General features: G+C 50.2%; 1 protein-coding gene across 1 annotated transcript in view; it reads left to right on the plus strand.

Moving 5' to 3' along the window:
- The window catches only part of ENPP1 (ectonucleotide pyrophosphatase/phosphodiesterase 1), a 739,100-nt gene that overhangs the window by 718,845 nt on the left and 5,311 nt on the right, over positions 1-14,944 (plus strand). The window contains exon 24 of the mRNA XM_078649218.1: positions 1,499-1,655. Coding sequence (XP_078505344.1) covers positions 1,499-1,655 — 157 coding nt within the window. The remainder of the gene's footprint in view (positions 1-1,498; positions 1,656-14,944) is intronic.

Below are 14,944 nucleotides of genomic sequence, written 5' to 3' on the forward strand. Positions count from 1 at the left end.
CTGATGACGAGCTGGCCTTGTCATCCGCGCAGGACAGGTAAGCGCGATGACTAGCCCAGCTCGTCATTAGCCCCGAAGGGGTTAATCTTCGTCCCCTCCCTCCCTCCCATCTACCAAAATTGCCATACTGAATATTGCTACATTTATCATCCTACTAAACAAAAGCTCGTTAGCCGCAACTCCATGTCTTCTCCAGGCCACTGCTCCTCAGCAACCATATTTACCTTCATACACTATGCCTTTCATCAATACATCCACATATCATACTTGCTTTAATTTTCCCCTTCCTTCATAATTAAACCATTATACCCCAATTTCCATAATGGCCATCCTACATAAATACAGATAAAGCACAACATATCTTGCATAATATCCTACTATGGTCTCCCCCCTGTCATGACTTTTCCAAAGTCCCTAAAACCACCACAAATTAAATTAATTAAATAGGTCCTGCTTTAATCCCACTAGCATCCTTGATGCTTTTGACCAGGGTCTATACCAAAATCCTCCCAATTCCGATGGGCAAGTAATCACCTCTTACTATGTTTAATTGCGGTATCAATTCACTCATGAATACATCCCCTAATGTTGCCACATCCTTTCATGGTCTCATATCTAAGATCTAAATTCCAAGTTTACAGGCTTGACCTAGTCATACTCAAGCAACATTGTAATGTACCCCATAAAAATGCAGCTGTTAAGCTCAATACATTAAGGCTTTCTCTTGGGAAAATAACACTTTTACGACATGTTGGCTACTAAACCCCAACATTCGACAGATGCTTCAGATCCAGTGGGCTTTCTGCTCCCCTGGTGGGGCATATTGGGGTAAGCTGCCCCAATTTGCTACCTCAGGGGTCTGAAAGACGGTTGGGGTCATTTTTGGGTTCTTCCTGTGCGCACCACAACGATTTTCCTTCACTGAGGGGTGGACAACCCGTTCATATCCACTTCACTGTGATGGAACTGCAGTGGACTTGAGTGGTTCATCCAACGTAGTCTAGGGTTTACTGATACGATTAAAGCATTATGTGATGAAATGTGTAATGTGCCTATTGCTAAGATATACATCTGATCATTTTAACTTTTGTAGGGGGACACGTTGGGGGTTGCTTATTGTCCCCTCTTCTTTTTCCATTAACAGTCATACCATTTATATATTGATTTTGAAATTTACATTAGTTATTGAGTGTCTGTTGACGGTATTGAGGCAACACCTTCTTCTTCTGAAAGGAGAGCTTTAGCAGTATTTCAGATCTATGATGTTTCCATAAGAACATGGAATTTGCCAAAACACTGTAGCCTTTATGACTTGCATTAGTGATTGTTGTGCTTTTGAACCTAGATATTTCTTTACTTTAATTATATTAAACTGAATATAAGGAACACGTTTTTACTGGGAGAAGACAGAACATGTAAATTCATGTAAGTGCTGCTGTATTTATGGTGCTCATAAAGGCCATGATCGTTTGTAATGGTTTGGGCCTTGACTTTGCAGAGGGACAAACAACTCAGAAGACTTAATTCCAACACACTACTTCATGTTGTTGTTAAGCTGCAAAAATCGTTCTCAGACACCGCTGCAGTGTAAAGGTTCACTGGAAGCTTTGACGTTCATCGTACCACACAGAACAGACAACAGTGAAAGCTGTGCCGTAAGTGACATGTCTTTTCAAGATGTCTCCTTCAGCCTTACCTTAAACGTATGTAATGATTTTCTAAATGGCCTTTTGCACCAGAAATGTAGAATGGCCTGTCCATCAAAAGCAGAATCTGAGAGCATATTTGTTAGGTGATATTATGGCACCATAGTCTGGTACCATACCTGGCTCTGAAAACCCTAGGTTCAGAAATGTAATGAAGGTTCTCTTTCCAGGTTGACATAGCCTATGTCATGTAAGAACATGTGGCTTCAGTAAGTTAATCCGGTGTGACGTGGGCAGATAAAATACCAAAGACTCTTTCTTACTCCATGCGCATTGTTTAAACAGTCTTCTAAATGTCATGTTGTTATTGGTTTTGAGAGTAATAGCTCCCTAATTTAAAAAGAAAACATTGCTGTATAATATTACAAATTCACTAATCCTGGGTAGGTTGCATCAGTCAAGAAGTCAGTCCGGTTTGATTTCGTTCTCGTTTTCTCCCCATCCTTTTGAAACCTTTTCCTCCCTTCATTCTTCATCTTTCCGATCCTCTTACTTTTGCAGGATATCCTTCCTTTCAAACCCTTCTGATGTGTCTCCACCCATGGCGGCTCTTTTATCCATTCTCTGAAATGACGCCTCTAACCACCCCTTGTCGAAATGAAGTGACTTGTCCTTGCACGCCATTGTTACTATAGCTCTGGTGCATTTAGCTTTTTTGTGCTCACAATGCTTGTGATAAAAAAAACCACAGGCTTTGCAATTGCAAAATTGCAGCTCACAATGTGCAGAGCTTCATATGCAAGTTGGAAAAGTCTTCCTGACTTAAAATCCACTTTGCAGTATATATCAACTCTCCCAGGAAAGGGACTGTGTATAATAAGACGCCCCCACACTCCCATCATTAGAGTTGGCATGCAATATATAAAAGATGTGGGACTCCAGTTGTGGTTGCAAACTATTGCAGAGACCCAAAAGGGGATAGCAACAGATTACAAAGTTGTACTCAAGGTGCAGTTCCCTTCTTTTACTTGGGGCGCTCTGCATTGTTGGAGGAGACAGTAGCTGCCCCCAGTCCCATTACCAGAATGCCAACTTTTGTGTTTGAAGGCAGCTCCTGTCCCATCACAAAATGTTCACATTCAGGGAAAGCCAGTGCAGGAATGGTGGTCTGGTATCGTCTCAGGCCTCCATCACTGCAATTTCAGCTCGAAATTGACTTTTTTTGACCTACCAAATATACCAACACCCAGAAAAACCGTGTATTGTGTCTTTATTTTTCATTTGCCCCTCACCGGACAGTTTTTGTATGCTTCTCTGGGCTAAAGAATGATGATGGATTCAACCCAGATCTGTGACTGGGGTAAGTATCTGAAAAGTTTCTGCGCTCCGTCTATCATCTCCTTGTGTTTTCTTTGTTCGCCCTAAGTTGGAAGGGTATGCCCAGACGTGGGTTCCTTACTCACTTTGCGACTGGATTCAAGCTAGCCTGGCTGATGAGGGGGGTTACTCTAAAACCGGTCCCAGGCTGCTTGTTACCCTTCCAGGGAAGACCTGGCTCGGCAGTTTGAGCTGGACTGTTCCCAAGAGGGACAGGGTCAAGACTGATATGGCTGGGTCTGAACTGGGGTGGCGAGGTAAGCTAAAGAATGATGATGGATTCAACCCAGATCCGTGACTGGGGATGAGTGTCTGAAAAGTTTCAGTGCTCCGTCCATCATATTCTTGTGTTTACTGCTCTGCTGCCATTACCTTCTGGTAGGGGCTATGTGGACATACATGGGTCATGACATGGCCAAGGCAGTGCCAAGGGCAGGCCCATCAATGCCAGGATGCGGCGCGGCACAGCACAGCAACCCCCCTTCCTTTCAGGTTGGAATGTGGTAGTTTACCTCATTTTAACTGCTTTAATTGCCTTGCTGTATAGCATTGGGTAGATATTTGTGATTTTACCATCAGTGATCTACTGCACTATTTGATTTTTGATAAAATGGTTTATCTGTAATAACAGCTTATTAACTGTGATGAGCATGTGTTAAGGTGGAAACTGTTAGATCTCTAAATTTCCCAAGGTCCATTATTGTATCCTCTCTGATAGTCTGTGTTTTTTATCTGATCGAGACTTCTAGTAGTAGATTCCTTACCTTAGAATTTCCACAGGCATCAGACTGCAACCAGAAGATTTTTCGCAAGCAGTACCCCTGTGCACGTTAGGTGGTGGTGGTTGGCTCCGTGTGCATCGGCAGTGTCGTTCACGCAAGCAGTGACGTGCAGGGAACATATATAGGCACAACTTTGGCGCACTGATGCTAGTTCTTTTCTTTCTGCACCAGCCAGCGCTGATCCGAGAGAAAAGCTACCCCTCAGTCATTTTTTGACTGGATTTTTTCAACAATTTGTCAAGAGTTTTTAAGGTTTTTCTCCTGGTGTGATAGGATATGTCCTACAGGAAGACCTGGTTTAAGCCCTGTGGTGCCTGTAACCAGCATATGTCGGTGAGGGATCTGCACCTAGTCTGTCTGTGGTGCTTCGAGCACTACCATGGAACAAGTTGTGCTCTGATTGCCGGGCCATGAACCCAAAGCCTTTGAGGGAGCAGTCCCTGAAGCTCATGACGGGCTGGCACCCTTCCCCACGCAAATTGAGGTCCTGATTGAAGGTATGGTGCCAGGATCATTCGTGGAACATGAAGTCAGCGTTGCCCCACTCCATGTCCTCAGGACATTCAGGTAAGAGGCACCAGAAGAAGAGTCAGAAGTCAAAGCGGTCTTCAACTTCTCCTTGTTCCTCAGAGTCTGTTCCTGGGCCGACTCCGCACCTCCCTGATTTTCCTGGATCCGGAGCGACCTCTGCCCAACTAATTTATTTTATTTATTTTTATTTATTTATTTGAAGCTTGTAGAGCGCACAGCTACCTCCGGCGGAGGTGTCCCGGCGCTAGATTACAAGATTATCCCCTTAGAGAATAAACCAGACACATATCCCACAAAAGGACTAAGAAAGTACAATCGTCAGATAATACCAAACCCTAACACTTGGTGAACAACCAGGTCTTGAGATTGCGACGAAAGGCAGGCTCAGATTCGCAAAACCTGAGATCAAGTGGGAGGCTATTCCAGAGCTTGGCGGCATTGACGGTGAAAGATCTGCCGCCACTTCGAGAAAGCCTAAATCTAGGTACCATCAGTAACCGAAGGCTGTTAGATCTTAGATGCCTAACTGAAGCAGAGATTTTGAGACGTTTTCTCAGATAGGACGGGCCAGTCCCATGAATAGCACGAAATGCCAGGATCAGAATTTTAAAATCGATGCGTCGTGAAATAGGGAGCCAGTGAAGCTCCTCTCGGTAGGCTCTGACTGAAGTGCGGGCGGGGATATTACCAATGAGCCGGGCTGCCGAGTTTTGAACTATTTGCAGACGATCGATCAGGTAAAGGGGGGCACCTGCATATAGACTATTAGCATAGTCCAGGTGGGTGGTAATAAGTGCCTGGACCACAGTTCTGCGTGAAGATTGGGGAAGGAAGGGGAAGATTTTCCTAATCATACGCAATTTGGAAAAACAGGCCCCTACCACTTTATTAACTTGGGCACTTCCAGACAGAGAATTGTCAAAAATGAAGCCCAAATTACGAGCTGCTTGAGCAGGGGTGGGTGGGGGATTCAAGATGGTAGGCCACCAAAGGTTTGCAGGGGGGGGGATTTTTTGCTGAAAAAAAGGACCTCCGTTTTATCGGTGTTGAGGGCAAGATGGTTGGCTGACATCCATGTGCAGATGTTGCCAAGGCAGTTTCTAAAGTTGGAAAATAGGGAGTCAGAGTGGTCTCGAAATGAAAAGATAAGCTGAGTATCATCAGCATAAGAGACCACCCTGACACCCCAAGACTCAACTACCTTGGCCAATGGAGCCACATAGGCATTAAATAATAGAGGGCTTAAAGCAGAGCCCTGGGGCACTCCGCACAGAAGGGGTTTGTCCTCGGATTCAAAAGGGTGCAACGTGACCCTTTGAGAACGGCTAGACAGAAAAGAAGTGATCCAAGCCAGCACTGTCCCACCGACCCCAAGCTGTTGTAAACGGATGATAAGTTTTTTATGGGAAACGGTGTCGAAAGCAGCGGATAGGTCGAGGAGGACCAACATGGCCTCCTCGCCCCTATCCACTGATTCCCTGATGGTATCTGAAACTTCAAGCAGCGCTGTCTCCGTGCTGTAGCCGGTTCTAAAGCCGGACTGGGAGTCATGCAACAGCTGGTTTGACTCAAGGTACAGTGCTAACTGTTTCTGTACCACCTTTTCTAGAATCTTGGCAGGTTTGGGCAGGAGTGAGATAGGTCGATAGTTACTAAATAATAAAGGGTCGGTACCAGCTTTTTTCAATATGGGGACAAGCCTAGCCTGTTTCCATGGTGAAGGGAATTGGCCATGCGATAGAGAAGCATTCCAGATGGAAAGAAACGGGTTCACTAGAATAGGGGCAAGAATGCCCATAATTCTGGCCGGGACTATGTCCAGGGGGGAACCAGACTGAATGCTGCGCAGCAGAGCTAACGCCAGATCTGGGGTTAGCTCACTAAAGGAATTAAAAGAGCAGGAAAGGTGACAAGAGGGGTCTTCGGAGTCATTAGAAGTCGTAACGGCAAAGGAAGAGGAGAGTTTAACTATCTTCTCCTGAAAAAAATCAGACAAACCATTGCAGAGATCCTGAGTGGGGGTACAGAGGGATTTCAAAGCAGGGGGGTTAACAAAATCTTTCACAATGGAAAAAAGGGTTTTAGAAGAATTCTGCGCCTGTTGAATACGATTAGCAAAGTAAACTCTCATTGCAGAGCGTAAGAGTTTGCGGAATTTATTCAGGGCAGATTTGTATACCAATTTGGCTAAGGGATCAAAGTTCTGTCTCCATTTACGTTCAAGCTGCTTACACTTGCTCTTTTCTTCCCGCAACAAAGGGGAAAACCAAGGAGCAGAGGGACGGGATCTGCAGGAAGTAAGAGGAACAAGGGGGGAAACAGAGTCGAGCGCATCTGAGAGAGACGAGTTAAATCTCAAAATTTCTGAGTTGAGGTCTTTTTGGTGGTTCAGTTGAAAATGAAGGTGAGCTTCCAAGGACTCACAAGTAACTTTATTCCATTTACGCCCTCTAACTCTAAAGGAGTTTTATGAGGCCATGCTCCTTAAATTTGGGCGTTCCCAACTCCATCAGGGCCCCCATCCAGTTCCATGCTGTCGGCTTTGCCCTTGGGCCCTCAGGAATCCGTTCCTAGATCTGGACCGGCACCAGTCATAACATCTCGACCTTCCCTGGTGCCAACCCCGATGCTGACACTCCCGGGGCAATCCCCATTGTGATTGCTTAACCCAGCAGAACCTTTTATTCCTAGATTAGAAGCTGAGCCCTATTCCCATGGGAATGGGAGGGTTTATTAGACCCTGTAAAATACCAGCCATACGTAGAGCGCCTTAGTATGGACTGGTGTGAGGAACTGGGTGAAGCCAGGGAACTGGATACTACGCCAGACACTGGTATGCTTTCTCCCACTACCGTGGCTATGGATGGAGGAAGCCTCATATGCAGTGGTGGTGCATAGGGCGGCTGAGGTCCTTGACCTTCTGCTGCCCTCAGTGGCAGTCAAGACCAAAATCTTGACAGAGGTCCTGCAACCAGGAGTCTCCTCATCTGAACCTTTATTCCCTTTCAGTGATGTCCTCACTAACGTTCTGTTGGGGACCTGGTCCAAACCCAATACAGGGGCTCTTGTGAATTAGATGATCACCTGCTCCCACTGCCCCACCCCGGAGGAGCCAAACTACCTCTCCCAGCACCATACCCTGGAGAGTTTGGTGGTCCAAGCCTCATCTTCCCAAAGGCGCATTACCTACCACTCCACCGGACCGGGAATCCAAGAGGCTGGACTCTTTGGGAAAAAAGATGTTCCCTTTTGCCAGCCTAACATTGCGGTCTGTGAACACAGCAGGCCTTTGGGCCATCATTCCCACACTTTGACGGATACAGTTGGGCAAGTACTGCCACAGGTCCTGGAGGAGGCAGGGGTATTCCTCACCTAGGCTATTGCTGATGGGAGAGAAGCAGCAAAGTTCACAATTCCCTGTGGAGAGCTGTTTCATCGACAATGGCTCCTCTGAGGCACCATGCCAGGTTGAGGATGACTGGCTTCCCGCGGAATGTCCAAGCTTTCCTTATGGACTTGCCTTTCGAGGGCACTCTTTAGAGACAAACCAGATTTGGGGCTGGAACACTAAGGACTTGCGGGCTACGGCCCAGTCCTTGGGCCTCTTGGCAGCTCAACGTCTTCCCCAATCTGCCTTTCACTCCTTTCATGGTAACAGAAGGGGCTTCCAAATGCTCCTGTTTCTGCCCAGTCACTGCGCGAACAAGGGGGCAGAACCCTCAGACCTTGTGGGTCAGTTATCCAGCAGTCTTGTTTGTCTTTCCCCTCCTTCCCAGCAGCTACAGCCTGCAAGCTCTCCTAATCTGCCACTTCACGATCATAGGCATTCAATTGGCAGCAGGATTCGCTATCACCTGCCCCACTGGCAGTTCTTAACATCGTGCAGATGGGTCTTACAGATCGTCCAAAAGGGCCACTCCGTCCCCTTCAAGACTACCCTCCCTCCAAGACACAATCTCATGACCGGCTACCGGAGAATCACCTATCAATCAATCAATCAATCAATCAAAGACATTTATAGAGCGCACTACTCACCCGTAGGGTCTCAAGGCGCTTGGGAGGGGGGGGCGTGCCGTTACTGCTCGAACAGCCAGGTCTTGAGCTTCTTCCTGAAGGAGAGGTGGTCCTGGGTCAAGCGCAGGTCGGCCGGGAGGGAGTTCCAGGTCTTGGCGGCCAAGTAGGAGAAGGACCTTCCTCCTGTTGTCGCTCTTCGGATGCGTGGGACGGCGGCGAGGGCGTGGCTGGCTGATCGAAGGTGGCGTTTGGGAGCGTAGAAGTTGATTCGGTTGTTGAGGTAGCTCGGGCCTAGATCGTGTAGGGCTTTGTGTGCGTGGGTGAGGAGACGGAAGGTGATTCTTTTGTTGACGGGGAGCCAATGGAGGTCTCTCAGGTGTCCGGAGATGTGGCTGTATCGTGGGATGTCGAGGATGAGTCTGGCTGAGGCGTTCTGGATCCGCTGGAGTCTCTTCTGGAGTTTGGCGGTGGTTCCGGCGTAGAGGGCGTTGCCGTAGTCCAGTCGGCTGGTGACGAGGGCCTGGGTGACGGTCTTTCTGGTCTCCGTGGGGATCCACCAGAAGATCTTCCGTAGCATGCGCAGGATGTTGAAGCACGACGAGGAGACGGCGTTGACTTGTCTGGTCATGGAGAGGGAGGAGTCCAGGATGAAGCCCAGGTTGCGTGCGTGGTCCATCGGTTTGGGTGCGGTGCCCAGGGCGGGGGGCCACCAGGAGTCGTCCCAGGCGGAGGGCGAGGAGCCCAGGATGAGGACCTCCGTCTTGTCTGAGTTCAGTTTCAGGCGGCTGGTCGTCATCCACTCGGCTACATCTTTCATCCCTTCGTGCAGGTTGGCTCTGGCGGCGGCGGGTCGTTGGTCAGGGAGAGGATCAGCTGGGTGTCGTCGGCGTAGGAGATTATGTTGAGGTTGTGTTGGCGTGCGATGGCCGCGAGGGGGCTCATGTAGACGTTGAAGAGGGTGGGGCTCAGCGAGGATCCTTGAGGGACGCCGCAGATGACTTCGGTGGCCTCTGACTTGTACGGTGGTAGGCGGACTCTCTGTGTTTTTCCGTCGAGGAAGGAGATGATCCATTCCAGTGCCTTCTCCTGGATTCCGACGTTGCTGAGGCGCTGCACTAGGGTGCGGTGGCAGACAGTGTCGAATGCCGCGGAGAGGTCTTGGAGGATGAGGGCCGCTGTTTCTCCGTTGTCCATCAGGGCTCGGATGTCGTCGGTGGCGGCGATGAGGGCGGTCTCGGTGCTGTGGTTGGCTCGGAAGCCAGACTGTGAGGGGTCGAGGGATCCGTTCGTCTCGAGGAAGGCGGACAGCTGTTTGTTGACGGTCTTCTCGATGACTTTGGCTGGGAACGGGAGGAGCGAGATGGGGCGGTAATTCTTGAGTTCGGTGGGGTCCGCTGTAGGTTTCTTGAGTAGAGCGCTGAGTTCGGCGTGCTTCCAGCTCTCGGGGAAGGTGGCGGTGTCGAAGGAGGTGTTGATAATGTCCCGCAGGTGGGGTGCGATGACAGCGTCGGCCTTGTTGAAGACGTGGTGAGGGCAGGGGTCGATCGGGGATCCGGAGTGGACGGAGTTCATCATGCGGACGGTGTCTTCGGTGGTGATCTGAGTCCAGGCGCGGAGGGTGGTGGTGGGCGGCGTTGCTGTGGTCGTGGCGTGCGTCGGTTGGGTGCTGAAGCTGTTGTGTATGTCCGCGATCTTGTTGTGGAAGTAGGAGGCGAGGGAGTTGCAGAGGTCTTGCGATGGGGTGATGTCGTTGTTTCCGGCGTTGGGGTTGGAGAGCTCTTTCACGATGTTGAAGAGTTCCTTGCAGTTGTGTGCGTTGTTGTCCAGCCGGTTTTTGAATGCAGTTTTCTTGGCGGCGCGGATCCGTTGGTGGTGCTTCCGGGTGGCATGCTTGAGGGTGGTCAAGTTGTCCGGTGTTGGTTCCCTTCTCCAGACTTTCTCGAGGGCTCGGCAGTTCTTCTTGGAGCTCTTGAGTTCGTCGGTGAACCATGGGGCCTTCTTGCTGCCGGGTCTGCTGGGCGGGGTCCTCAGTGGGGCGAGTTCGTCCGCGCAGTTACTGATCCACTTCGTGAGGTTGTCGGCGGCCTGGCTGGGGTTCGCTGAGCTGGCAGGAGGGTGCTGGCTCAGGGAAGCGGCGAGCTGGTCGGCTGTGATCTTGTTCCAGCTTCTTCGGGCAACCTTTGGCTGGTGGTGGTGGATCGTCGTTCTTTTAAAGGTGAAGTGGACGCAGCTGTGGTCCGTCCAGTGGAGTCATGTGGCGTGGCTGAAGGCGATGTCTTTGCTGGATGAGAAGATGGCGTCGAGTGTGTGTCCGGCGAGGTGGGTGGGGGTGGACACCAGTTGCTTGAGTCCGAGGTTGGCGAGGTTGTCGAGCAGGGTGATGGTGTTGCGGTCGCTGTTGTTCTCCAGGTGGAAGTTGAGGTCCCCCAGGAGGATGTAGTCAGCGGAGGGGAGGGCGTGCGGGCTGATGAAGTCGGCGATGTCCTCGCTGAAATGCGTGCGTGGTCCCGGGGGTCGGTAGATCAGGGTGCCTCTGAGAGTGGTCTTCGGGTCGGTGTGGATCTGGAGCCCTGGGCCCAGGAGACTGGATGATAGCGTTGGATTTGCAGAACGCTTATTTCCACATTCCTGTCCTGCCTGCCCACTGGCACTGTCTGCAGTAGTCCACAATCATTTTCAATTCAACTGTGCTCCCCTTTGTCCTTACCAGTGCCCCTCGGGTGTTCACCACGGTGATGGCAGTGGTCGCAGCTTATCTGCGGAGATTAGGGTGGCAGTCTTTCGCAGTCTCAATGACTGCCTGTTGAAGGTGAGCTTGCTCCAAGTTGTTGCCTCCCAACTCAACACTACGGCGAACCTCTTGCACTCACTCGGGTTCACTATCAAGTTCCGAAGTCACACCTAACTCCCTCTGATACACCCCCTTTCATCAGAGTTGTTCAGTACACAGTGCTATTTTAGGCTTTTCTTCCTGAGTGGCGAGTCCAGGATATTCAGGCTGTGATATTGGTGTTTCAGACTCTATCCTAGATTTCTGTGAGGCAGACTGTTAGACCTGTAGGCCCTTTGGGTGGTCCCTCCTATTATTTATTTATTTTGTCCCTTTTTGCCTCCTAGTACTTTTCATTTTTTTTTTATGTCCACTGAAATTTTTAGTGTTGTCCTAAGGGGTGGGTACTACCTTGCCCCCATAATTTTATTGAGGCCTAGATGCCCCTTCTAACGATGAAAATTTAGCCACACAAAATGGTGGCTGGAAACTGCCACAATTGATTACCTCAGGGACTGGCCCATAGACTTATATGTGGGATCTAGAACCTTCTGGCCAATTCTGGACACTTGGGACTAGGGGTATAAAAGGCCAACTTGAGGGCGGCCATTTTGTCATACAGTGAGAGAGCTAGCTGGAGTATTGGCTGTGGCGCCAGGGGGGGTAGGCTACTCAGAGGGTTGACTTCCTTTTTAAGGGTTGCCTCCTTACTGTTGTCACCGCTCCCCCTTCCTGCAGACCTGACCCTGCTTAGATTGCGCACCTGATGACCCTGGACAAGGAAGTCCTCTCGAATTAAGAAGTACTAACCCCTAGCCTGGGGTGAACTTGAGAGACTTTAGGGGAGTTGAGTTGAGTGGAAGTCAGCCCCACTGTTCAGTACCTGAGTACTGACTAGAACCTTGAGAAACTCTGCAAGGTTAGAGAAGGGACTGAGGGAACTAGCTACCCCCCCCCCCCCCTTCGTGTCCACCTACCACCTGCGCTTGGCCCACCTGACCTCCCCTCACCTGTGCTTAGGAGTGCGGCTGGGAAGTCTTCTTCCACACTTGGAAAACCTGGTGGAGAGAAGCGTGACCACCGGGGTGTGATCCGCCTGTCCCATAGCCCAACTCTGACTGAGTGACCAGGGACAGTGGTGGTTCCTGGCTGTGGAGGTGGGAAGTTGGCCGGGGACGGAGACGGCCGGAGGCTGCTGAGGTAGCGTGGCAGAGCAAGTGGCAGGGTGAAACTGAGGAGGCGCGATTCTGCGCAGGCCTGGTGCAGCGTTCACTATCCTAGAAAGGGGGCGGAGTGGTAACGAGGAAATAACTACGAACGCGCAGGTCCGGAGGAGGGCCACTGGCTGCCTGAGGAGAAGGGGCGGCATCTGTCTAAAGCTGCTACTCTCTCCCGCGCATGCTCAGTGTCGCAGTTTGCCAGGGAGTCGACGGAAGCGGCCCGAAGTAAAGCTAGGCGGAAGAGAAACCAGCGGAGCCACTAACCCAGTGCGACCTCCCCTCGGTGCCGGCTTGGTTGTAATTCGGCCTGGCCTGCGAGGGAGGCGTCGCTGGGGAGAGAGAGACTGGCGGAGAGCTCCGGTCTTCTGCAACTGCAAGGGGACGGCTGAAACGATCCAAAACACTGTCGGCCACAAGTAAGAAGGGAACTGGGGGCTGTTGAGGGACCTGGGATCATGAGCTAAAGGTTCTGGAAGGGAGACCCCCCCCCCCCCCCCCATTTGGATACTGGAAACACTGACGTGCTGGCCGGGGAAGTCGAACTGGCAAGTCAGAGAAACTGAGACTAGGAAGCCACCTGGTCTCGTACTAATGTTGAACAAGTAAAGTAAAGTAGGGTGTCAAAGCGGAACGAGACAATTGAACCATTATAATCCTGATACTGACTGAGTTTGATGCTTATCCTTTTTCTTTCAGAGGGGGAAGGGGAAAAATACTCTGGCATTTCCGTGACAATCACCTGATTCAATTTAATTAAGCAAGTTGTAGTGTAGTGTCATTTTTGAGTGGATGGGCGCTGGGTTCCTGTGAGGGTGCGACGCAAGCTTAACACTTTTGCCTTTGGAAGGACCTTCCTACTCTGTGTCAGGCTACCCTATGTGGACTGGTAATCCCAGGTCCAACACAGACCCTGAGGCTGTTGGGACTCATGGCCTCCTGCATCTTGCTTGTCACACATGCCTGATGGCATCCGCTTCTCCCCAGTGGAGTGGAGTCAAGTATCAATGGGCAGAGCATCAAGGAAACCTCTCTGACATGGTGCAGATCTTGGAGAGAACTGGAAAGGACCTGCAGTGGTGGTATACGTACCACAACTGGGTCAGCGGCAGACCCTCTCTTTTCCTCAGACAGAGCTGATGCGTCACTCCTGTGATGGGACGGCCATCTGGAAGAGGTGGAGATCAGAAAAGTCTAGTCTCCGGAGGAATCTGAAATCCATGTCAACCTGCTGGAGCTCTGTGTGATCTGGCAGTGAAAGCCTTTCTTGTGCAGGTGTTCACAGACAACACCACCGCCATGTGGTACTGCAACAAACAGGGAGGAGTGGGGTTGTGGACCCTTTGTCAAGAGGCCCTGCGCATCTGGACATGGCTGGAACAGCAGGGCATATTCCTGGTGGTTCAACACCTGGTGGGTTGCCAAAACGCCAGAGTGGACACGCACAGCCCTCAATGCCTAGCAGATCATGATGGCGTCCTAACCCGGAGGTGGCGGAAGGTCTCTTTCAACAGTGGGGAGAGCCTTGGTTAGATCTGTTTGCTTCTATCAAAAACTAACAATATTAGCAGTTTTGTGCATTGACATTTCCAAGTCAGCTCTCGCTCGGGGACACCTTTCATCTCGAGTGGAGCTCAGGCATCCTGTACGCCTTTCAGCCCATACAACACCGGCCTGGAGTTCTCAAGAAGATCAGGAATGACTGGGCGTAAGTCATCCTTGTGGCTCTGGACTGGGCTCAAAGAGTCTGGCATCCTGTGCCTCTGAGCATTGCCCTCAATCCTCCGATCAGTCTTCCCCTTTGGGAGGATCTTTTGTCGCAGCCACGAGGCAAGGTCCTCCACCATCTACTCTCTTGTGTGGAGATTGAGCAGTGACAGTTGACAGCTTTGAACCTTTCTCTCGAAGTCTATAATGTCTTTTTGGCAGCCAGGCGTACCTTCACCAAGACAATATATGCTGCTGTTGGAAGACATTTGTGGCATGGTGTGCAGAAAAATCAGTTGATCCCCGTTCTGCTCCCCTCTTTGATAGCTTGCTTTTTATTCTTTCCCTTGTACAGCAGGGCTCTGCTTTGGGCACTCTTAAGGGATATCTCTCACCTCTGTCTGCCTTCTTGCGGCTGCCTGACCAACCCTCTTTGCTTAAATACTCTATTATGCATAGGTTTTTGAAGGTTCTTGTGCACCTCGTTCCCCCTTTTCCATTCAATATACCTCAATGGGACTTCAATTTAATTCTCACTTTTTTGATGTGTACTCGTTTTGAGTCTCTCTACAACTGATCGCTCTGGCTTCTCACAGTATAAACCGCCTTCTTGCTGGCAAATACAGCTGCCCATAGAGGGAGTGAGATGCAGGCTTAATCATCTAAGCCGCCTTACCTCTCAGTCTATCCTGACAAAGTGGTGCTTCACCCAAGAGCCTCCTTTCTGCCAAAGGTGGTAACCCCATTCCATGTAGGCCAATCATTCACCCTGCCTACCTTCTACGCTACTCCACATCCCTCTAAAGAAAAGGGGCTACTCCATCATCTCGACCCAAAAATAGCGTTGTTGTTCATCTTGACCGCATCCAAGAGAATTTCAAGTGGACAGCTAACTCTTCA

Source organism: Lissotriton helveticus, chromosome 6 (assembly GCF_964261635.1).
Source record: "Lissotriton helveticus chromosome 6, aLisHel1.1, whole genome shotgun sequence".
Classification (NCBI taxonomy): Eukaryota; Metazoa; Chordata; class Amphibia; order Caudata; family Salamandridae; genus Lissotriton; species Lissotriton helveticus.